Below are 23382 nucleotides of genomic sequence, written 5' to 3'. Positions count from 1 at the left end.
ATGCTGTTAGGCAGAGAAGAATTACATTACTGGACTATTTCTAGGTACTATAAGTGGTAACATTAGTAGAGGAAAACACTACCCGACAATTTGATAAACAATGGACAAGACATAAATTATAGTAAAGGAACACTTACTTGGTTCAAGGTCTGAATGCGAAGTCCACGTTTGGTTAATCTTGGTTTACTAATTGTGTTTTATTTCTACAGTATTTAATTTTACTGCAAGGTTATCCGCTATAATTTCAGTTGACAAACCTATTATTTGTCACAAAAAAGGAACTTTTATGTGCACAGATAGGATTTTAGAATCAACCTTGTTCTGTTTTCATTTCAGAATATAAATCCCACAATAATACACTTTAAAGAAAATAATTTTCCAATTTAGGGAATCCCGAATCCACGGTCATCGCTGGTTTTCTTAAAATTCAGAAGTCCTCAGTCAAGATCAAAGGAATAATTCAATTCCTACTGCAACCTTGATGTGAAGGTCCATGAGAAATCAGATCCGGTTTGGATTTTTGGTCAGTGTATGTCACCACCTGAGATTTCCAATCGTCAAGGTTTTGGTCCGAGTTTTCCGTCCATTTTGAATCACACTGTCACTGGGTGAAGTCAAATGCAAGAAAAGGAGAGATTTAATTTTACAAGCTCTGTCTTTCCACCAATTATTCTTGATAATAATACGTCCTCTCTGTCATCTACGCTGATGTGCATGTAATGCCTGCAGCGAGCAATGACAAAAGATGTGCTATCGGTTCTTGCTATGATATCCATGATGTCTTTGATTTTTTTTTTCTCAAAGATCGTTGAAACAGTGAATAACAAATCATAATTTATTTCATTTCATCATTTAGTTATGTTGGTTGGGTGTATCCCTTAACCACTAGGATTGTAGAGGCACCATTTCCTGTGGTGTGTTTTGGGCAAGTACAGCCTGGTGGCGCCCATCCCTCACTAGACACCCGGTCTCAAAAACGGGGACCTATTGCGTGATAGGCGCATGTGCTATCCAACCACTAATTGAATATTTACTACAATGTATGTCCTATTAAATTTTGTATATTTTTTAAAACGTTGATTTACCCTTTATTTATTTCTAACTCATTTTTTAACAGGGGTTTTAATAGTGTTAAAATTGTCACACTCATCTTTTACCTCTGCCTTAATCCTAAGAGCTCAGACTGCACTGTGTTTTTCTTCACCGTTGGAGAAACATACGAGCCTATTGGTTTTGTCAGTGTTCCCGGACCTGTCCAACTGCTCCAGTGGTCTCCTGAATCCCATGTAAGTCTGTCTGTATCCCATCTTTGAACTCATTGCTTTTATTTCAGGAATATGTAACAAATGAAATCCTTACTTCCACCTAGGCTGAGAACAGTCTGCTAATCCTGTGTCTAAGTGGTCATGTTGTGGAGGTCCCGTGCCCTGAACCTGAAACTGAACAGACATCTAAATCCTACCAACTGCTTGATTTACCCAGAAAAACCTTCCGCTTCAAAAGTATCAAATCTCGAATCAGGGTAAGGCATACATAATTTTTAAAGCAAATTTAATAATGCTGTTGGAATACAAGCCTTAAATCATATATTCTTTTCTCTACATCTCCAGTTTTTCTGTAATATAATCCCTATATTCTTAACTACCAGACATATTTCTGGTGATTTTTAATCTTTTCGTGTTCTACATCAGGGATATCGAACCCATTTTAGCTAATGGGCCACATGGTTGGAGAACCACAGTTTCGGGCACCAGACTAGTCAATTTATGGCCTAAATAGTCATGACCAGCACACAGGGTAGACCCAATCATGTAACGTTTTCTCACAATTTTATTGAGAGAAAGAGGGAGGGCAGCGCTCGCGATCCGATGCTCCCTGTAAGCGGGAAGCAAGTCGCTCTTGCAATCGGATTGTGATCCAAATACGGAAGTGGATCTTCCGTAGCGAGCGATGGCGGTGTCAGGGACTGAAAAAAAGGTTGATAGCCAGGACAGGAGAGCAAAAACGTGGTCAGGGTCAGAAACGGGTCATAAGCCGGGACGGGAGAGCAGACGTGGTCGGGATCAAAAACGGGTCATCAGTTGGGACGGGAGAGCAGACGTGGTCGGGATCCAAACGGGTCGTAGCCGGAGACAAACAGGATCAAAATTGGGACAGGCAAGAGTCAGGGTAAAAATAAGGCTTGCCTTGTATCAACAGAGGTTCGCAGACGGACTGACAACAGGGAATTGACAGGACTGGGTGTAAATAGGGACAGGGAGCCAATCAGGGCCCGCAGCGGTTGGCGCCAAATGAGGGGGCACAGGTGGAATTAATGAGTCATCGTAACAGTGCCTTAGCTTTCGGGCTGAGGATCTTTGGGATGCTCACAATTAAATCACACTTATGATTTAATGGTTTAAGATTTGATTGTACAACAATTAGTAAGGTTTTTTTTCCTCAATATTTTTTTTATTGATGTCATGTCGTGTTAAAAAATCAAAACAACAAAGGAATTCCTTTCCTTTAAAGTTTATTTAATTTAGGAAAACTCATGCAAACTACAAAGTGTCAAAAAATAGCACACAATCAAAATGTAAGTACAAATTATTTGATTGATTTAATCATTTGAAGGTTATTTTTTAATGAAAATGTGTCATTGAATTTCGGAACTTTGCTGTCTATTGTAGAAGAGCTAAACTTCTTTAAACTTTTGCAAAGACACCCAAGTGCGATGTTTTATGTTTGTATTTCTTAATGCAGGCGCTTACTGATAATTTCCAATCACTGGGGATAAAAAGCTTAGTTTAACAGCAAGTTTTGTGGTTAAGGGAGACATCCCGCGCCACACGCAAGTGCAATCATACTGCCTTAAACAACAAGTCTTTGACTTTTATTTGAAGGAAAATAACCTCCAGATGAGTGTTTCCTCAAATGTTCTCTGTTGGATAAATGTTATTCCGCAGATACAGATTTGGTGAAATCCAGTGGACATATTTACCACTGCAGGTTATTGTTTTTGATCATTCTATGGGATATCACCTTTGTAGATGTCCTTTTAAAAAGCACAATAAACTTAGCAGGCACCAAGCTCTAATTTCCAGGTTATTGGCAATCAATTCAGAGATTTACTATTGGTATACGTAAAAATATGAAATTTTGTCCAAAGTGACCCTTATTATGATACCCGCTGTGTTATGAATGCATTCTTGAGCTTGACCTCAACTTGATTGTGTGTTGAGACCTCTGAACCACCAGGTAGTATCTTTCAAAATGTTACACTAACATCAATGGGTCTTATTTCAAGCAGTGTTAAACCAGTTTTGTGCAAAACAACATTTATTTCTATTTCAGCTTTCGAAATTGTAAAGCAAGTCACTTAGGTTGTTAGTACTATACTTTTTTGCTGTGTCCTTTAGATTAAAATCAATTGCAACAACACTAACAAAAACTATGGACCTTATGTCTAGCTCTAATAAATGCAACTAAACAATTTGAATACAGGTAGTTGAAAAATATTATTTTTTACAAAATGACTTGGATATCACATTTCAAAAATGAGGTTTATTATTTCCAAACTTAAACATATTTCATAACACTTCTGCCTATTCCCACTGAAATTTGATCTGCTTGTGTGATTTTCAGAGAGAAAAGGAAATAGCGAGAAGACTAGAAATTAAGGAACAGAAAAGGAAGGAACGAGAAGCCAATGAACTCGATGATGACGAAGAAGAAGAGGAAGAAGAGGAGCTGCCTCGTATTTACATACCGGAGCCTCCAAGTCCTCTCTATTGGGGTTGCTTCTCCCAACCTGGACAGTTCTGGCTCTCAGTGGTTTGTAAACAGAAACACCCGAATCTTTAAAGCCAGTATAGTCTGGGGGGCATTTGTGGTCCACAATCCACACTTTTGTAGTCCATGACATGGAAAAAGTTTGACAGATTTTATGATAAATGGTTTTGATTAATGTAGGATTAGGGTTTGGGTAAGGTGGTTCACTTTGTTAATTAAAAAAGAAAACATAATAATATCTTGTTCTGTTGGCAGATAATTTTGCTCATTTTAAATACAACCTATTTATTTTACTATAATTTTCTTCCTATTTCCAATCAAACTTTATCACTTTGGTGCTGCAGGGAAAGCTATAGTAGAGGTAAGATCTTGGGCCTGGGCCCGACTCGACACGAACCCGGCCCGAGTTGGGATTAAAATGTCAATGATTAAGTCGGGCCGGGCGGGCTTCTCTCTCGCCACAGTGTACACTTGATTTGAGGGACTTGGCCCCAAGTAAACCCAAAGCGGCGCAATTCAGCTGATACGCACAGTTTGACGCTCAAAACGGCACGGCCGAAGTAAAGTGTGACTTTGGCAGCAAATTAAACCTTCGGGGTTTTTTTTGGGCTCAGTCATCAAATCAAGTTAATCTTTCGGGTTTGGGCGGGTTCAGGTTTATATACCCCCCGACTCGGGTCTGGTCGAGCTGAATTGATAAGGCCCGATCTTACCTCTAAGATATAGGGAAACAAGGAGGGAATTAAAATACAAACAATTGTGCTTAAAATGAGCTAAATGATCTTCGATTGGATAAGACATTTTTTACTTGGAAAGATAAACACAATTACCTTGCCAAAAACAAGAACACATTAATTGAAGTTGAAAGTATTTGAATCATTCTACAGTATTGTCACCCCCTCAATCTGTAATCAACTTTTATGCAGTTCAGAAATTAGAAGACCAGAATATTTCCAACATCTTTGCCACTTTTAAGGGCAATGCAATGTTAGCCTACTTAGACCAGTCTTTAAAATCACTTTTTTTCTTAAAGGGACAGTGTGTATTATTAAGAACCTCCTAGTGGTAAAACAACTTAATTCATGAAAAAAAACAATGTTGATTCAGATAATAAATTGATACCTGAACTACCACATAAGTGTGCATTTCTAAAAATACTTGTAGGATGCAAAATTCCCCCTCTACCAATACACAAGCCTTATCTAAAGGGAGCAGACATAATTGTGGATAAGGGTACCCAAAAACCTCAAAAGGCTGGGCAAAAAAAAAAATCCAAAGTAAAATAGTGCAGTTTGGTCATTTTGAGTGTCTGTAGTTTTATTCTTTCTTGTGCTTTTTAGCACTCGTTTTTGAATTCACTACACCAGGGATCTGCAACCTTTTTAAAGCTGGGAGCTACTTTATAAGCTGCCAGTTTGATATGCATTTCTAAAAGAACAACTTATCATGTTGTTTCTATGTTACACTGCGATTACCAGGTTCATTATTGGAAGTGGGGTTAGATAGACTCAGCTGACCACTTACAAATATTTTACTTGAAAATAACAATGAACCAACACTGGTGAGTAATTTTTACAACTGATCCCCGGGCTACTCAGCTGTCCTTAAGAAGACCACATTGGAGGCCCCTGCACTACACCACACAGGTCGTAGTCAAATAATACACACTATCCCTTTAAGTACTGGAAGTATCATTATTTGCAACTAGTCAAGGGATGATTGTGTGGATTGATGTCGGGCCCCAAAAAGTTTTTTTACCACTGGTCGTTGCTAAAAAGTACACACTATTTCTTCTAAGAGGGCAGCCTTTTTAGGACCTGTTTTGTGAGGCATTGTTTCTAAGCTAGACTTTATGCTGCAAAATAAATGTACTATTTTATATGTTTTTAGGGTGGATATGACTCTGGTTTCTTATACCACTGTAAGTTTTCGGAGATTCAGAACGAGAGTTCCGAAAAATGTCCTGCTGAGCCGTTTGAATTCCTTGCTATTGATAATGCTGACGTCGACCCGATTCGTTCAGTCACCTTCAGGTAATTGATATTTTGCATAGGACGTCACATACATAATGGATGGGTCCCTCAGATTTGGTTTGATGTTATCATGGGTCTACACTAAATTTGTTGGCTTTTCAGTTTAAAGCATTTCACCACCTGAGAGTTCAAATAGTGACAGGGAGCCAATCAGTGTAAGGCATTGTTTTTTGTGACTTTAGAGTTAATTTCTAAGTATTTATTAAAATTGATCCACTATAGTGGCGCGCACGGATGCAGCGGCTTTTGGCTCTCCCATTTAGTACTTTTTTTGTTCACCAACTATGTTTTTTTGGACTCTACTCACACATGCATCGGCGTTAAAACACACCAGCCGACAGGAACTTCTGGGCATCGGCTACCGAAATTGATACAACATCCCTGATAAATAGGCAAAACCACGAGGTGCTCCTTGGACTGTTATCGGGTCTGGGAAAATACAGAGGTGACGTCGGGAGAGGAAACAAGAGCTACCTCTGTGGCCACGGAACAACTCTCACAACTACAAGCAGTAAAGTCTGTATTTCACCAACTCTGGATCCATTACCCATGATGCGGATGACTTGGAGACACATCTCGTGGAAAACCAACTGTTTTTTATTCATCACTGAGACCTGGCTCAACCCTTTACTCGCGTGCAACTTGCTGACCGCTCTCTACATTGCTGAGAGGATAAGCCCTTCAATTTTGTTGTACTATTTTATAATAACAATAAAGACCATTCATTCACTCATACTGTTACTTGGTGAGTGGAGGACAGAGCGAGAACTTCACTTGAAATGCGCCCTTCGGTAATAGTGGACGCATGCCATAAACCCTCGGCGAAAATAGGCGCCATTTCCCGGATGAAATCCTCTCCAAAGAAGGCCACGAGTGTCCCTAAAAGCTGAGAAGAGTGCATCCTTATCCGATGAGTGGAGGGCAAATTAAGGCAATGTAACGCCGAGGGATGGACTGGGCACGCTAAAACTCCTTGCTGAGGATATTGCATCATTCGACGGCTGAGACGAGTCCCAGAGATCGCTATTCCTCAGTGTATAGGGGTTTTAGAATAGAATATACCTTTATTGTCACTGTTACAAAATGGGTTGTACATATTGTGACAACGAAATTGGACGTTGCACTCCAGGCTTACATTTTACAGTGAGGATAAAAGAAAACAAAGAAGACCAAGGAACAAAGAAGATGTTTGTATTGTCCTTGTTGCAGGCTTTGTTTTTCTCCGGAGGGGGGTGTATGAGGGGGGGTGAGGGACAGACAGAGATGGCCGGATCCTACTAGGTGTTTGATATTACTGTACACACGGTCCAGTGTTTTTTCCCCTGGTTGCTCAGTCCACGTATTGAATGAATTTGCGAAGTACAGTCCTTAAGCATGCTTGATTAAATTCGCCGGCGACGATAAAAGCTCCGTCGGGTTTGTTTGTACATCAGTGAACATTTGTTGTTGTAACTTAGGCGGGAATGTTTAACGACAGCCAAACTAGAGCTTTGAACGCCAGATTACGAATTTTAATCAAAATAATCGCGGTTCACAGCTTCCTAAACCATCGGGATTGTAGGGGTGCCACTTCTTGTTGTGTGTCTTGGGCAAGTATAGCCTACTGGCTCCCATCCCTCTACAGGATGTTTTTTGGGAAGATGTTTGCTCCCCCACATGAAACAGATAGTCCTGGTTTCCATGGTTACAAGTAGTAGGAGAAGCCTCCTGGTCTGACTCGGATAAAGCACCTTTATCATTTGGTCGCTGTTGATTTTCATGTACTGAGTCATCCCGCTCTTCCAAAATGAGGTTTGACAGGTAGCGGCGTCTGACAGTACTGATACTGGGGATAAACTATTTTGTTCCCTAATAATGAGTATCACATTGTACAATGCGCATTGCATCACTTGTGGCTTTCATATGGTTGGTTGTTTAGTTGGATCCATTATCCACTAGGGCCGTAGGAGCACCATTTCCTGTCGTGTGTCTTGGACAAGTGGCACCCATTCATCTCCAGGCCAACATATGTTTTCACCCAGTCTCAAACCGGAGACCTTTTGCGTTTTAGGCGAACATGTTAACCACTTCACTACTCACTACTTGGGTTGCCCACATGTTGTCACGTCATTAAGAACTATTAATATGAGTGTTTGTTGTAAAGATTCAGTTTGCATAATAGTTTCCGTATTTGTAATTCTTTGATTGTTTCTACCACAGCTCCAATGGGCAACTGATGCTGTGCGGCATGCACTCAGGCTCGGTCAGAGCTTATCCTTTGGAAGCCGATGATTACGCACTGAAATCCATGGAAGCGTACTGGGAACTGAGCATTCACGACAGCAATTACGGACACTTGCGCCATATTTGCTGCAGCTATGACGATCAGTTTGTGCTAACAGCAGGAGATGACGGCAACGTATTCTCCTTTTGCATGCTTCCTCCTGAGGAGCTGCAAAAATCCTTGCAGAAAAATAAGGCAAAGGTTCCTTCACCAAGGGTGAGTTAACACTTTTTTGCAAGAACTTTTAAAACTACCGTATTGATCCGTGTATGATGCGCACTCATAGGTAGCACGTATTCTTAATTTTTTATTTAAAATTCTTTTCACTTTTTCTTGGCTTAAACATTGCAGTTGGATGCAAAGGGAATCAAACACAGGTTGTTGCGGTGAGTGCGACGAATCCTAACCACTTGATCACCAGTGATGCAAATGAAACGTGAAATGGCATTCGATTTCCTCTCACACAATGACTGTGCTACTATACTTTTACTATAAAAGTATATCTTATATCACACTATTTTTACAGCACCAGAGAAGAATGGCATGGTAATTGCAGCGTGATAATAACATAACGTCTTTTACCTTTTCATTTGTTATCTGTATCACTGGTGGTCCAGTGTTTAGGGTTCAATTCCCATTGCAACCAATATCTTGCAATTTGGGTTAGCCATGTTTTTCGACGAATAAATCATTGCACAAATACGGTACAACTTTGTGTATAAGTTCAACAAAACTTTGTTTTTTTGGGGGGGTGTTAAAAAAAAGGATGTTATACATTAATAAATAGGATATAATTGTTGCCAATGGTCAATCATGTTGCTGCTCTTTTATTACCAGACACTTTAGAGCTGGTCTGTTTTTTTTAACCCTGAATATGTAATAAAAAGAATGGACTCGGAGGAGGGATTTTGCAAGGGATGGGATTTTCTTTTTTAAGAGCGCTTCTGCCGCTCCTCCATGCAAATTCAAAATCCATTGATGTCTTCTCGCTTTCTTTTGTGTGTTGACTCAACAGTGAATAATTTTGCTTTTGCCTAATACTATTGAATATACCCAAATTTTAAGAATAATATTTCTTGTTACCCATAGTAATTACAGCCATATGTATTCAAACAGCACTTTACAGAGCCTTTTTCATTGATCTTACAGGGACATTGTGTATTATACAGTGATTCGGAGTGGTTGAAAAAAAATGTAATTTATCAAAAACACACTATTGATTTGAATAAAAAGAAAAAAAACATTAACTATCAATTAATGTATACATGCATTTTTTCAAAATACCCATTGACAGACTTGGGAGTAACAGAGTAAATATAACTGTCAGGACCAGAACGGAAACAGGACCCACTTGCGTGACGTTCACCACAACTTTTGTTGAAAGAGAGAGGAAGGGCTGTGCCCATGTTTCGGTGTTCTCTGGGCACGGGAAGCAAGTCGCTCTTGTACTCAGATTGTGATCCGAACACGGAAGTGGATCTTCCGTAGCAAGCGATGGCGGTGTCAGTGGCGGAAAACTGGTCGGTAGCCGGGACTGGGAGAGCAAGACGTGGTCGGTGTTGGAAACGAGTTGTAAGCCGGGAAGGGAGAGCAGACGTGGTCGGGATCAAAAACAGGTCGTAAGTCGGGACGGGAGAGCAGACGTGGTCGGGATCAAAACAGATCGTAGCGGGAGACAAACAGGAGCAAAAAACGGGAGAGGCGTGAGTCAGGGTCAAAAAAGGCTTGCACGGAGATTCACAGACGGACTGTCACCAGGGGATTGACAGGACTGAGTTCAAATAGTGACAGGGAGCCAATCAGAAATCGCGACGGGTGGCGCCAAATGAGCGGGCACAGCTGAGTCACATCAGTAATCATGACAATAACGGCATTTCGTAATTTGGACACAAAAAAATGTAATTGTATTCCTCTACATTAACTGGAAAAAAGACATGATCAAATTACAGGTATATTTAAGAAAAATAAGGATTGTTTTGAGGGCAGCACGGCGGCGCAGTGGTTAGCGTGTGTACGGCACAGTTCTAAGGTCTCGGGAACCTCCTGTGTGGGTTCAAATACAGCCGCCGGACTACCTGTGCGGAGTTTGTATGTTCTCCCCGTGCTTGCGTGGGTTTCCTCCGAGCACTCCGGTTTCCTCCCACATTCCAAAGACATGCATTTCAGGTGGATTGGCCAGTCCAGATTGTCCCTAGGTGTGAATGAGCGAGCGAGTTGTCTGTCCCTGTGTGCCCTGCGATTGGCTGGCTACCAGTTCAGGGTGTCCCCTGCCCACTGCCCGATGATTGCTGGGATGGGCTCCAGCACCCCCGCGACCCTACTGAGGATAAGCGGTGCAGCTAATGATATGAGATGAGGATTGTTTTGCATGATTACAATTTTATGTAAACGTACATTACATATACATAATTCAATAGACCAATTGAGTCCAACATAATTTCAAACACTGACATCGGAGGGAAAGAGAGAGGAGGCTTATATACACGATGTATCTTATTAAACTATACTAAGTGGATAAGATGTAAGCACCTTCTTTATAGGACCAGAAGCAACTACCATGCCTTGATTTCCTCTATTTCTTATTCAAGGTTACATTGTTCATTTGTCTTAAACAAAAGTTTTTGTATTTATATTTAGATTATTTTGTCCTTTAATAGCATATTGAGTATTAAAGTCATCCAAATATTATTAAATGAATCAAGTTACCTTACTTTGAAATTATCGCACTTTGATTAAATGTTTAAACTTATTTTAAACAGTTTTCAAAGTAACCTTCCCAACTATGCTCTTAGTTCAAAACATTTGTATTTATTTTGCATAACATGAGGCCCGCTTTGAGAGAACTGACATGTTTCACAACCAGAACGGAAGTAGGACCCAATTGCGTAACCTTTGCCACTAGTTTTATTGAAAGAAAGAGGAAGGGCGGCGCCCACGAGCCGATGTTCGCTGGACGCGGGAAGCAAGTCGCTCTTGCACTTGTGATCCGAATACGGAAGTGGATCTTCCGTAGCGGGCAATGGCGGTTTCAGAGACAGAAAAACTGGTCGGTAGCCAGGACAGGAAAGCAAAAACGTGGTCGGGGTCGGAAACGAGTTGTAAGCCAGCACGGGAGAGTGGACGTAGTCGGGATCAAAAATAGGTCGTAAGCCGGGACGGGGGAGCCGACATGGTCAGGATCAAAACAGGTCGTAGCCGGAGACAAACGGGAGCAAAAACGGGACAGGCGGGAGTCAGGGTCATAATAGTCTTGCTTTGTATCAATAGAGGTTTGCAGACGGACTGACAACAGGGGATTGACAGGACTGGGTGCAAATAGGGACAGGGAGGCAATCAGAGCCCGCAGCGGTTGGCGCCAAATGAGCGGGTAAAGCTGAGTCACATCAGTAATCATGACAGTAACTGTTTTTTTAACCCTGCTTTTTGTTCAAAACATTTGTATTTATTTTGCATAACACGAGGCCCGCTTTGAGAGAACTGACATGATTGTCTGGCATCATTCTGCTAAGGGTAAAAAAAAAAAAAACCTTGTAAAAGGCTAAATTAATGTGAAGAATAGTTATTTTTCCTTGTGGTCTGTAGCACTTGTTTTCGGTTGCACTTCACGATACAGCAACATCCTGTGGTCAAATACTACACCCTGTCCCTTTAAGTGTTGAAACGCACAGTTAATATATTTTCATATTCATTTTTGAATGCCTGTATTAAATTGAATTGTTGTCATTGTCATTGATATTAACGTTGTGATACTCAGATGGAGTATAAAAAAATGTTTGAGTGGTGATAGATGATTACTTGTGGAATTATATTAAAGATCACATTTTGGTTATTCTCAGGTGGGTTTGGAGAGTGAAGTGTTGGCCAAAGACATTGATGATCCAACAGCATACAGGTTGAGTATCAATAACTACTTAAAATTGAATTTGACCCAAATCATTTCTAGAATAGAATCTGGTATGGGCGTACTGTGACCTAGTCTAAAAAACGGCATTTTGTGTTTGTTGAATATGGTTCAATTAGCAACATTCCATGTTTGGGGGCAGCCATTTTTAGATGTATTTTTGAGTAAAGATGACAAAAACGTTTAGGTGTAAGCTAAGGTACAATCATGGGTCTGCTTCAGGAAGGAAGTGATTAATGACCAGTGTTCTCATTTGCCCGCGTCCCTGCGTCCTAGACGCGTCATTTTTGCTGGGGACGCACCGTCTCAAACCAACGTGCGTCCACGGGACGCAACTTTTTTGACACAAAATTGTCATTATTACCAGATTACCTTTTTTTTTTTAACAAAGATTTACCGCACTCCAAACCTTTCGTCAGGCATACCTGCCATTGTTGTTTTGGTCTCGCGGTTCGAGTTTTTGTCTGCACGTCGATCTCGGCAAACGAGATCTCGTTGGTCCGTGGCTTTTTCGGCTCAACTCATTAAAGAGAGCCGGCTCTCAAACGGCTCACTTGCTTTGATGCATTATGTTACAAATTACAGTGGAACTTCGGTTTTAAAACGCATCTCAGTTCGAACGCCGGTACGCTAGGGGCGATGCTGAGCGCGTACTTCTTTTTGCTTTCATTTTTAAAATCGGTGAACGGAGTGTTTTAACCCCAAATTATGCCTCTCAAGAAGGTCGGTGCAAGCAGCAAAGTTGCTACAGGTGAAAAAAAGAAGGGTAGTGCGTACAACTATTACATTTAAGAAAGAAATAATTTACGGATTAAAACGATTTTACATTACTTTTAATGGGAAAAACGATTTTCGGTGATCGACCAAATCGGTTTTCGAACAGGGTTCTGGAACGGATTATGGTCGAGAACCGAGGTTCCACTGTATTATGTTGTATAGAGAAGTTAAGAAAAAATATAAAAGGAAAAATAAAAAAAGACAGGTTTGTGGTTATCCCTTTAATCAGTATATTACCAAAAATAATTTAATGCAGAAAATGAATTAATAATTTGAATAAGAAACTGTATTATTCTACTTAATTATATTTGCATGTATTTTTTCCTTCTACAGTGAATGTCCAAGCTACTTAGTTTTTGAAGTTTTTTTTATAATAAACCTCATTCATGTCGAGCAAGACAGTTAGTATAAAATTGGTCATTTCTTCAGTGTCAGTAATAAGTCGAAGCATAATACAGAAAGTGATAACAACGGCAATAATTCCGGCACGAAAAAACAGCGAAGAAATTCTTCGGAAGATCGCGGAGGCAAAGAAAACACGTGTGTTGAAGCGAACAATTCGACGAAAGATAATAAACAAAAGAATACTCCTAGCAAGAAAAGGACTTTTCTGCCAAAATGGACTAAATTATATTCCTAGTGACGCTATGAGGAGGATGATAATGGATTGGACCTTGAGAAGGCATTACAACTGTGGCGGGACAGCAAACCACGAAGAATATATGAACTGAAAAATCTGAATATATAAATGCTTTGTATTGCCAATTAACTGTGATGATTAAAACTAATGAAAATATAGATTAACATAATTATTTCACCAATATTATTTTGTATAATGTACAATATTGTTGTGAACTGAGAAATCTTGAAGTGATAACTGACTTGTATAGCCAATAAACTGTGATGATTAAAACTGAATTAATATATAAATTTATATTATATATTTGTCGCTGAATTACAATTTCAACCTCGAACACTAAATTCTGGGGACCCATAGATCTCTGTTGGGACCCATAGATTTTTGAGCATGCGAGTCCCCGGGACCCATCACTTTTCAGAGGTAAAATGAACACTGCATGACTGGTCTTTTGTGTGTTGGTGGGGGTAAGGGTGGGCAAGATACTTGCAAATAAGAACAATAGCTTGATCCTCCACCTCTAAGATACAAATGATTACCGTAAAATCCGGACTATAGAGCGCACCTGATTATAAGGCGCACGCACCACATTTTGCGGACATTATTGGTTTTGTCCTACCAACCTTGGTCTCAGCTGAGTTTGCATGTTCTCCCTGTGCCAACTTGGGTTTTCTCCCCACCACTATTAGATGTAAAAAATCCACGTGTCCCCTCCAATGCCTGGACCAAACCTACGCCCTTGGTTTGGAGACCAGTCTGCCGCGCCCCCGAACTCAAGCTGTAGCAGATCAGCTGATTGCTGGTCTGCTACTTAAGGCTGAGTTGTGGGTTTGGCGGGCGCTGGCTCATTACACATTCCCCGGTCTGTTATGCCTTGTCCTGTTTTAGTTTTAAACATTGTCCGTTCTGTTATGCCTTGTCCTGTTTAGTTGAGTTGGAAGAAACAACTGTTTGTTTTGTCATGTCCCAGAGTTTTGGACAACTTTTATTTTGGTGAATAAAAGTTTTGGATCGTTACGCAATTGAGTTCCCCCTTCCTGCCTCCTGCCTCCGTTCCGGTCCGATCACTCCTTCCACTCCACCACGCCTCGTGACATTAAAACGTGAAATTGGATGCAAACATTGTTCTTCTGATGTAGGAGAATCACTAGTGCTGCCTATATTAATGTTCTGGAACACAGTTTATTACTGGCACAACCACAGAAATTCCCCCCCCAAATCTGCCCTGGAACATAATTCTATTGCATTTCACATTATACAGTACATACTCGACATACCTCAGTGCTCTTAAACTAAGATTATTATTCTTTCCAGCATAGAAACAGCCAAACAGAAGCTTGAGAATGATCGCCAGCGTCGGGAAGCAGACAAGAAGATATTAGCCAAACGTAAAAGACTTGCGAAGCTCCAGGAGAAGTTTAGAATTCTTCTGAAAGACAACCTTGCCCTGCCAGAACATGTTCAACTCACTCCAATGGTAAGTTCCAATTTGTTATATCCAGTGCCGTGCCCCCTTAAACTTTTCAATGTTTCTCCACACTCTGGGCTTCTAACATAAAGAGTTAAAATGTATTTTTTTTGAGGGGGGTCAAGAATCAAAAACAAGTAGGACGCAATAATGAAATGGAATAACATTTAATGGATATACATTTTTTAAAAACAAAAACAAAAGAAAAAAATGGGGTGTGGTATTTAACTCGGTCCCTTTACTTCCAGTGCCGCAAACTCACTCCAGAAGTTCGTAAATAGAATCCACTTGTGTGTAATCTTGTCTCCGTATATATGTGCCTGCTCAGTGATAGTCTCAGGGTTCTTCTGTTCTGGATCTAGAAAGCATCATGAAGACTAAGGGAAACACCTTGAAAGTCCAAAATACTGTTGTATAGAAGTTTTAAACTGGATTAAAAAAATGATTTTCCAAGCTTTAAATGCCTCGGTGAATACTGTGCAAGCAATCATATTATAAGTGTGTATCAGACCACTGAAAATCTACCAAGAACCTGGCCATACCTCAAACTTTCACCTAAAACATCAACAAGACTGACCATAAAAGCAGCTAAGAGGCCCATATTCATTCTGGATGAACTGCAGAGAATTATAGCTGAGGTGAGAGAGTCTGTCCATAGGACAAAAAACAGTCGTACACTTCACAAATGTGGCCTTTATGGAAGAGGTGCACGAAGAAAGCCATAAACATTCTTGTCTAAAGTGTGCCACACACCACTTAGAGACATACCAAATGTATGGAAGAAGGTGATTTGGAAGCTGGTTTGGATTGTGAAGGCAACCTCATGGTTTGGGCCTGCTTTTCTTCAGCATGGACAGTGAAGATGATTAAAATTGAGAGAAGATGAATGGAGCCTATAATAGAGCCATTCTGGAAGAAAACCTGTTTGGGAGTCTGCAAAAGACCTAAGATTGGGACAGAGACTGATCAAAAGAATAAAGGAGAATGTTACAAAGAATTAAGCCAAATCCACGAGGCAATGGTTTACAAATAATGACCAAGTCAAAGTCCAGGCCTGAATCCAATCAGAATCTGCGGGCAGAGCTTAAGACTGCTATTCACAATCACTCTCCATCCAATCTCACTAAGATTGAGCTGTTTTGCAAGGAATAATGGCCAAGAATTTCAGTGGCTCGATGTTCAAAACTGATAAAGACACACCCCAAGCAACTTTCAGCCAAAGTTGCAGGAAAAAGTGGCATTACAAAGAATGAATTGGGCCGAATGATATTGTACACACCACTTTTATTTGTTAAAAATGTATAAATTACCCCAAAAATGACATATCACAGTTGTTTATTGACCTTTATTTTCGAAGACTGAAATGCAACGAAAGACAGAAAAGCATACGGGGGCTGAATACTTTTGCAATGCACTGTATATGATGATGGTCGCAGAGTTTTTTTATGTGTGTAAGTAGGAACTGCTGCTGGACCAACGCTTTGAAGAGCAAGCTGCGCGGGAAAAAACCCGCCGATTAGAGGAAGTCCAATACCAGATGAGCTGGCGGGAAGAGCATTCCCATTTAGCCCTCCAAAAACTACAAGACTGGTACTGTACTAAAGACTATGAGTGAAGTTTGGCTCGCAATTATCTTATTTAAATCCAGATTCAAGTTGCTGTTTGTTGCTTCCAGGTTTAAAGGTTCTACAGACTCCAGCATTGTCACCGTGTTTGCCATCCGCACTGACCACAGCGTCTCCACCTATCGAATTTCCTCAAGTCAGCTCCAAGAGGATAGCAGCTCCGGCACATCTAATGTTGACGAATCCTCTTCAATTGACCGCCAAAAACATGCAGAGGAAACTGAAAATGACAGCAGTGAAACAGATGGTGAGATCAATGTCATTTGTTTGTGTACTGTGTCTGACACGCTAAATCAATGGTGTCAAACATGCCGAAGCAGGGTTTTAATTCGGCCTGCGAGACCAAGCTTAGGGAAGCAATTTTTTTTCTCTCCGTCTCTCTCTTTCTCTCTTTCTGACAGTGTATCTTCCTCTCTCTCCTTTTCTCTATTGTTCTTTCTCTTTCTCCCTTTTTTTCTCTCTCCTTTTCTCTCTCTCTCGCTCCCGCTCTCTCTCCTGTCCACTAGTGACCAAATAGAAAAGCTGCACTTTCTCACAACTTAACTCTCTCTCTCGCTCTCTCTCTCTCTCTCTCTCTCTCTCTCTCTCTCTCTCTCTCTCTCTCTCTCTTTCTCTCTCTCTCTCTCCTGGTCCAGTCCCTGTTAGAATGGTTTTCCATCTTAAATGAGTCTGACATCGCTGCCCTATATACTGATTGTTATCGCTTATTTGGGTCCGACAGAGGAAGACACACCTCCCACTCCTGTTGCCAGGGCTTCAATTCAGGCGACGGATCGTCATGTGGAAAGGCTCCAGAAGGCTGCAGAGAAAGCTGAACAAGCGCGAGCCAAGATTGAAAAGAGAAAAGAAGAATGGGACAAATTGTAAGTGGAATCCAACAAAATGACTGCTCTCGGCTGGAAGATTTTACTATAAGGTCGTGGTCCTTAAGCTGGGTAGGGGTTCTGAAATCCCACACGTTTTCCATTTTCACTGAGTCCTTTTTTATCTAAAAGTATACATAACACTGTCTAATATCTGACCACTAGATGTCGCTGTATTGTGTCTTGCAACTGAACGTGAGTGCTAAAAAGCACAACAATAGGGTATTTTCTTAAAGGTCCAGTGTGCACTAAATAGTGACCCCAAAGTTGTTGTTTTCTTAGTGGGTTAGCTTTCCAGTGGTTCACTGATGCATGCTTAGCTTTTATGGACGATAGTTCTAGGATTTAACTCCTTTACATGATTAAAAGGACAGTGTGTATTATTCAAATGCCTCTCAACAATTAAAAAAACATCTTTATTCATTGAAGAACGAACTGCATTTGAAAAATAGTCAAAAATACATGAACTACCATAAAAACGTGCATTTTTAAAAATACTCATTGGCCAAAAACCTTGAATTTATTTTACATAACATGCACCTTACCTAGAGGTAGCTGACATAATCGTCCACCATCTTACTACTACGGGGACCCCCGAAAATCACATAAAACCTCATGAAAGGCTGTACAAAAAAAAGAAGAAAATTGTGCAATTTGGTCACTTTGAGTCAGTTGCACCACACAATAGAGAGACGTCTAGTGGTCAAATACTACACAATGTCCCTTTTAGTAAATTTTGTAAGTTTTTTGTAAACATTTATTAATTTCAAGCCTTTTTTATATCTCTTATTTTATGTTCGTCTTATGTCAAGTATGTGTCAAAACCCGAACAGACAGTGGTCCCAGACGCGTGACGTTTTCACACAAGCTTTATTTTCCGGGAACGAGGCACTCATGGGCGGAAACACAAACGCCAGCGATTCGGCAATAGCTGGGCAGAAGAAGTGAGACAGAAAAGTCAGGCACGGGAAAACAGGAAGCCAGGGGCAGACGAGATCGAAACCGGACAAGACAGACGGGATCCATACCGGATACTGGTTACACGAGCAAGATACAGGACAGGACAGGACTGATACCGGATACTGGATTCCGGAGAAAGACACCGTACAGGACGGGACAGACGGGATCGATACTGGCTACACGAGCAAGACACCGGACAGGACGGGACAGACGGAATCGATACACGAGCAAGATACCGGACAGGCGGGATCGACACCGAAAAGTGGAGACTGTAGCAAGATACCGGGCATGACGAGACAGACGGGATCGATACCGGATACTGGAACAAGATACTGGACAGGACGAGACAGGCGCGATCAATACCGGATACTGGATACACAAGCAGGATACCGGACAGAGTAAAAATACAAGTCTTACAAGTGCAGAGGTTCATTGACGGACTGACAAGGAGTAAATGAGAGCACTGAGTTCAGATAGGAGGGGAGACTATCAGGCAACGAGCAACAGCTGGCGCCAAACGAGCGGGCCCAAGTGAGGGCAAAGGGCCATTGTGACAATATGAGCTTCTTAAACGTTTCATTTTGAAGCATAATGTATAAACCTCACATTCTGATGTGTGCCATTTCAGTACAGTCTCTAGCTACATCTGTGCTGTGTAATGTTAAAGAATGAAATATATAAAATATATTTGATATTTCACATGACAGTGGGTTGACTGGACTTGAATACTTCCTGTAGCATTAAATTAGATAAAGCCAGAAGTTCACTTCCGTACTTAAATTGCAGCAGAATACGACTTGAGCTCCGGGGCATAGAGTCTATCGAATACCATCTTGTAAACCAGAGAAAATTCATTCATTGGCCGGATCCGTCTCGCAACCTTTGAATTCGACACGTGGTATAAAGACGCTGAATAAAAAAAATATGAGATACTGTCACAAACATACCAAAAAAATCACTAGAATAATTTAACATATTTTTTCCTTTTTTATAGTAAAGTCAGACTCACTATAAGTAAACCGTTTTAACTTTGGTAAATGCTAGATTTTTCCAATACAATAATAAAGTAAAATTGAAGAAAGTTATCTAAAATGTTAGATAAATGGAACTATTTTAAGTATCAATTTTCTTTAAGGGACTTTGTGTATTGTTTAATCATTAGATGTTACTGAGGGCAGCACGGCGGCACAGTGATTAGAACGTGTGCGGTACAGGTCTGAGGTCCTGAGATCAAACCTTCCTGTGCGGAGTTTGCAAGTTCTCCCCGTGCTTGCTTGGGTTTCCTCCGGGCACCCCGGTTTCCTCCCACATTCCAAAATCTGCATGTCAGGTTACTTGGCCGGTCCAAATTGTCCCTAGGTGTGAATAAGCGAGTGAGTTGTCCGTCTCCGTGTGCCGTGCAACTGGCTGGTAACCAGTTCAGGTTGTCCCCTGCCCACTGCCCGAAGATAGCTGAGATGGGCTCAAGCACCCCCGTGACCCTACTGAGGATAAGCGGTGCAGATAATGGATGGATGGATAGATGTCACTGTGTGGTGTAGAGTTACAGAAAACGAGCATGAGAAAGAATACAAACTTTTTGAAGTTCTGGGTACCCGTAGCAGCAAGATCAACTCCCTTAGATGAGGCTCATGTTGTGTAAAATAAATGCTAATTCATCAACCTACGAGTATTTTTAAAAAGGCATGTTTATGATTGTTCATGTATTTGTGCTTATTGTTTTAGTAATTCGAAGTTTAACATATTTTAAAAACAGATAAACGAAAACAATTGCAGTGTCATGGTCACACGTTGTCCACTTGGCGAAACAAGTTATTTCCTGTTGAACAACTGAAAGCAACTTGGGTTCGATTAAACTCAGGTTAAGAAACCAAATATACCTGATCAATTTGCATTGGTGTCTTAGATATGCAGAGAAGCCACACAAGGACTGTGAAGATCCGCGAGACGTGCAGGCGATCTGCGAAGCCAAAGAGGGCATCGGAGACTTGAAACTCAAAACGGACAAAAACTTTACCGTGCCAAAACATCTACGAATGAGTGCAGTCAGAAAGAAAGCCGAGATGATCAGCCTCGAGAACAATGTGAGTCCCAAGCAAGGATTGATTAACAACGTACAGTATTACGTTCACGATTGAATGCATTCCACCAGATATGTGAAAAACAGACTGAGATGAACAAAGAGATTATGGCCTTGCGGGACGGAAAACTTCTCCTGGTAGCAAAACTGGAAGCCCTGACAAAACAGCTCCAGAGCATCCAGAGTTGTTTACCGTCAGAGCTGCACAGCCAACCTCCACCTGTACCCACCATTCGATGTGAGGAGGTACCAGAAAAGACCCTACAATGCACCAGAGCCATCCTAGAGCGATACCGGGATCTTCGGGAGCGAAGGTGCCTTTGACATACATGTCAGTAATTTGAAAGAATAGTTTGAATAGCTGAATATCATTCAAACAGGTTGAAAAATAAAGAGGCGGAGGATGAAGAAGGTGGAATGACTGTGGTGGATGAGCTAGAGAAGGAGCTGGAAGGATTAGCCAACTTGGGAGATTTATTAGGTTCTTCAGAGGAGGAGAAAGCAGTGGAAGAAGAACTGAGCAAGGAGGAGCTGCATAATATGGACCAGGATGGGTTGCTCGATATGCAGAATGTTCTCCTGGAGCAGGTCTGTTAAAGCACATGTTTACCCCAAAACTGTGCTATAACAATAATATGCTGTATATACCCCGCTTGTCTAAAAACAGCAGTCTGAATAATATTTATTTGGAATCACTATGATCCTAATTTAATCTGTCTCTGGGGGCAGCCATTTTGAAAATGATGCTGATTAAAGAAGTGATAAGTTTATAGTTTAGTAAACCCCTCAAATAAAGGAGAGAATACATCAATAACATTCGTGCTTGAAAGAACAACAGGATAAGACTGTATACATTCCTTTAAGATGTAAAAATACTGGTGACACACAACCAAATATGCACATATAAGCTGACCCCCTGATTTCAGTATTTTATTTTATAGTTTTTTTCAAGTTATGGTTGTAAATTCGCCTTAGATGGGAGTATATCCTGTAGGGAGAACATCTACATAAGGAGAAATTCTGTCACAAACCAGAACAGGAAACGGGAAGCAGAACCCAATCGCGTGACGTTACTCACAGTTTATTGGGGAGAAGAGGAATGAGCGCAGACTCGATCCAGTGATCGTTGGTCGCGGAAGTAGATTGCTCGGTACGAGGAAGTGGTCAAAATCAAATAGATCGGGCCGAGAACAAAAAGGGTTAGGCAAAACAAGAGCAAAAGAACAGGCAAAAACGGGGATTCACGGGCTTGACATATCACAACAGAGTTTAGCTGGAGTTTTGCAGACGCTCCGACACCAGGTGACTCACAGCCAGCGGTTAAGTAGTCAGGGACCAATCTGTCAACGCGTTTCAGCTGGTGTCCATGGGCGGGGCCAATTGGGAACCGTGGCAACCGTGACAGAACCTGGCGCCACACAGCGGGGACCAATTAGGCGCCATGGCTACTGTGACAAATTCATTTTTTATGTACTCTATGCTTAAAAAGGTGCCGCCAAACCTGTACTCAGTAGTTCTTTTTAAGGACATATAAATATGCCCGCCTTTTTGGCAATATTGCTGGCCAAACGCGGGTTGCATGTGAGAACATGAATGACACAGGAGTATTCAGCATTCAGAGAACACTGTAAACCATGATCGTCTTTTATAACAAAAAACACAGTAATGCAATATGTAATGACAACTGTAGAGTTACAAAGTTTTATTAATTATGCGTTGCAGTAATCATTACTGGGAAAGGTGTCAGGTTTCAGACCCAAATGTCGGGAAGCCGGAAGGTGTGCTAAACAAACGATGGCTTTATTGACAAAAACAGGAACAACAAACAACAACATACCAGGTCCCAAAACAACTACTAGAGTGTCTAAACCAGAACCAGGGAACAAACACCAGATCAGGTGTAGCAAAGACGATGAAATTAAATGCTTCCCTGCTGAGTCCATTGCCAGTCAGGTCATTGCATTTGCCATTTCCTTGCTATTTTTGTCTGGTCTTCTGTTATTATGTCAGGTTTGTTTTTGTTTCTGGTTGGGACCTTTTGTTGTTTTGCGCCCACTTGTTTTTTGTTTGTTACTTTGTTCCTTGCAATTTCCATATAATTATGCTGTCTTCCACTATCATGTCAGGTTTTGTTTTGTTTGGACATTTCATTGTTTTGTGACCAGTCGTGTACCTCCTTGATTAATAAATAGCATCCCTCTTTTTGAGCACACCTGCCTTTGTTCCTGCTTCCCTGCATTTAGGTCCACTTGCTAATCATGAAAAAAGTAATTGCGTTACAGGTAGATGTTCCTTTTTAACACCTTAGTCCCAACACTGCGAGGACCCACCCATACAACATATTATTGTCAGGAAATCCCTCCAATTGTCTTAGGTTTCCTTCATCCTGCTGAACATCTCAAAATTTGTTAGATGATGAGCTCAGTGGATCAATTTGATAAGGAGCACATGAAGTGTCTGGAGAAGGTACAGATGCTGGATTGGAAACTAAAACTCGGAAATCTGCGTCAGCTGACTCTCTATCAGGAGCAGCTGCTCCTCAAGGAGGTGGACAAAAGTGAAAAAGTCCTGCAGGACAAGTTTGACAAGCGTTTGAAAGATGAAGATGAGTTGCTGGTGAGGAACCTTTTAAGTATGTATTTCAGGTGTGGGCAAACTTTTTAGTCTCAGGGCCGGGAGGGAAAAAAAATCGTTATTTCATTGTTTTTGTATTTACCGATAGTCTGGAATCCGATATCTCAGCAATGCATGAGGAAATAAGAATGTGGGCTCGTCCAATATTTCACATATCTTCTCTGCCATTTCAAAAATACGTATCTTTATTCATTAAATAAAAGATGTCAAGGAAATTGACATAAGTCGTTTTAAAATAGCAGACAATACGCATTTATGTAGGTAGAGTGTGGTTTGATGGCTGAAAATCCTTTCCGGCGGCCATCTTCTGCCATCTTTCACAGTGTTGATGAACCTCCCTCAGGTCCTTTTCCTCACATGTTAGTCTGTG

At 41.0% G+C, this 23382-nt stretch overlaps 1 protein-coding gene across 2 annotated transcripts in view; it reads left to right on the top strand.

Annotated features, from left to right (window-relative positions):
* The window catches only part of LOC148351007 (cilia- and flagella-associated protein 44-like), a 46939-nt gene that overhangs the window by 13271 nt on the left and 10286 nt on the right, over positions 1-23382 (top strand). For both annotated transcript variants that reach the window (XM_088355589.1, XM_088355588.1), the window contains exons 13-26: positions 1176-1286; positions 1370-1522; positions 3625-3813; positions 5662-5804; positions 8004-8283; positions 11904-11959; positions 14697-14859; positions 16310-16440; positions 16526-16722; positions 17197-17338; positions 20205-20382; positions 20451-20692; positions 20759-20966; positions 22791-22994. In XM_088355589.1, the coding sequence (XP_088211715.1) occupies positions 1176-1286; positions 1370-1522; positions 3625-3813; positions 5662-5804; positions 8004-8283; positions 11904-11959; positions 14697-14859; positions 16310-16440; positions 16526-16722; positions 17197-17338; positions 20205-20382; positions 20451-20692; positions 20759-20966; positions 22791-22994 (2397 nt within the window). The remainder of the gene's footprint in view (positions 1-1175; positions 1287-1369; positions 1523-3624; positions 3814-5661; positions 5805-8003; positions 8284-11903; positions 11960-14696; positions 14860-16309; positions 16441-16525; positions 16723-17196; positions 17339-20204; positions 20383-20450; positions 20693-20758; positions 20967-22790; positions 22995-23382) is intronic.

Source organism: Urocampus carinirostris, chromosome 16, assembly GCF_059441175.1.
Source record: "Urocampus carinirostris isolate Australia breed hairy pipefish chromosome 16, RoL_Ucar_1.0, whole genome shotgun sequence".
Classification (NCBI taxonomy): domain Eukaryota; kingdom Metazoa; phylum Chordata; class Actinopteri; order Syngnathiformes; family Syngnathidae; genus Urocampus; species Urocampus carinirostris.
Note: the sequence above shows the minus strand (reverse complement) of the source record. Positions and strands in the feature narration are given on the sequence as shown.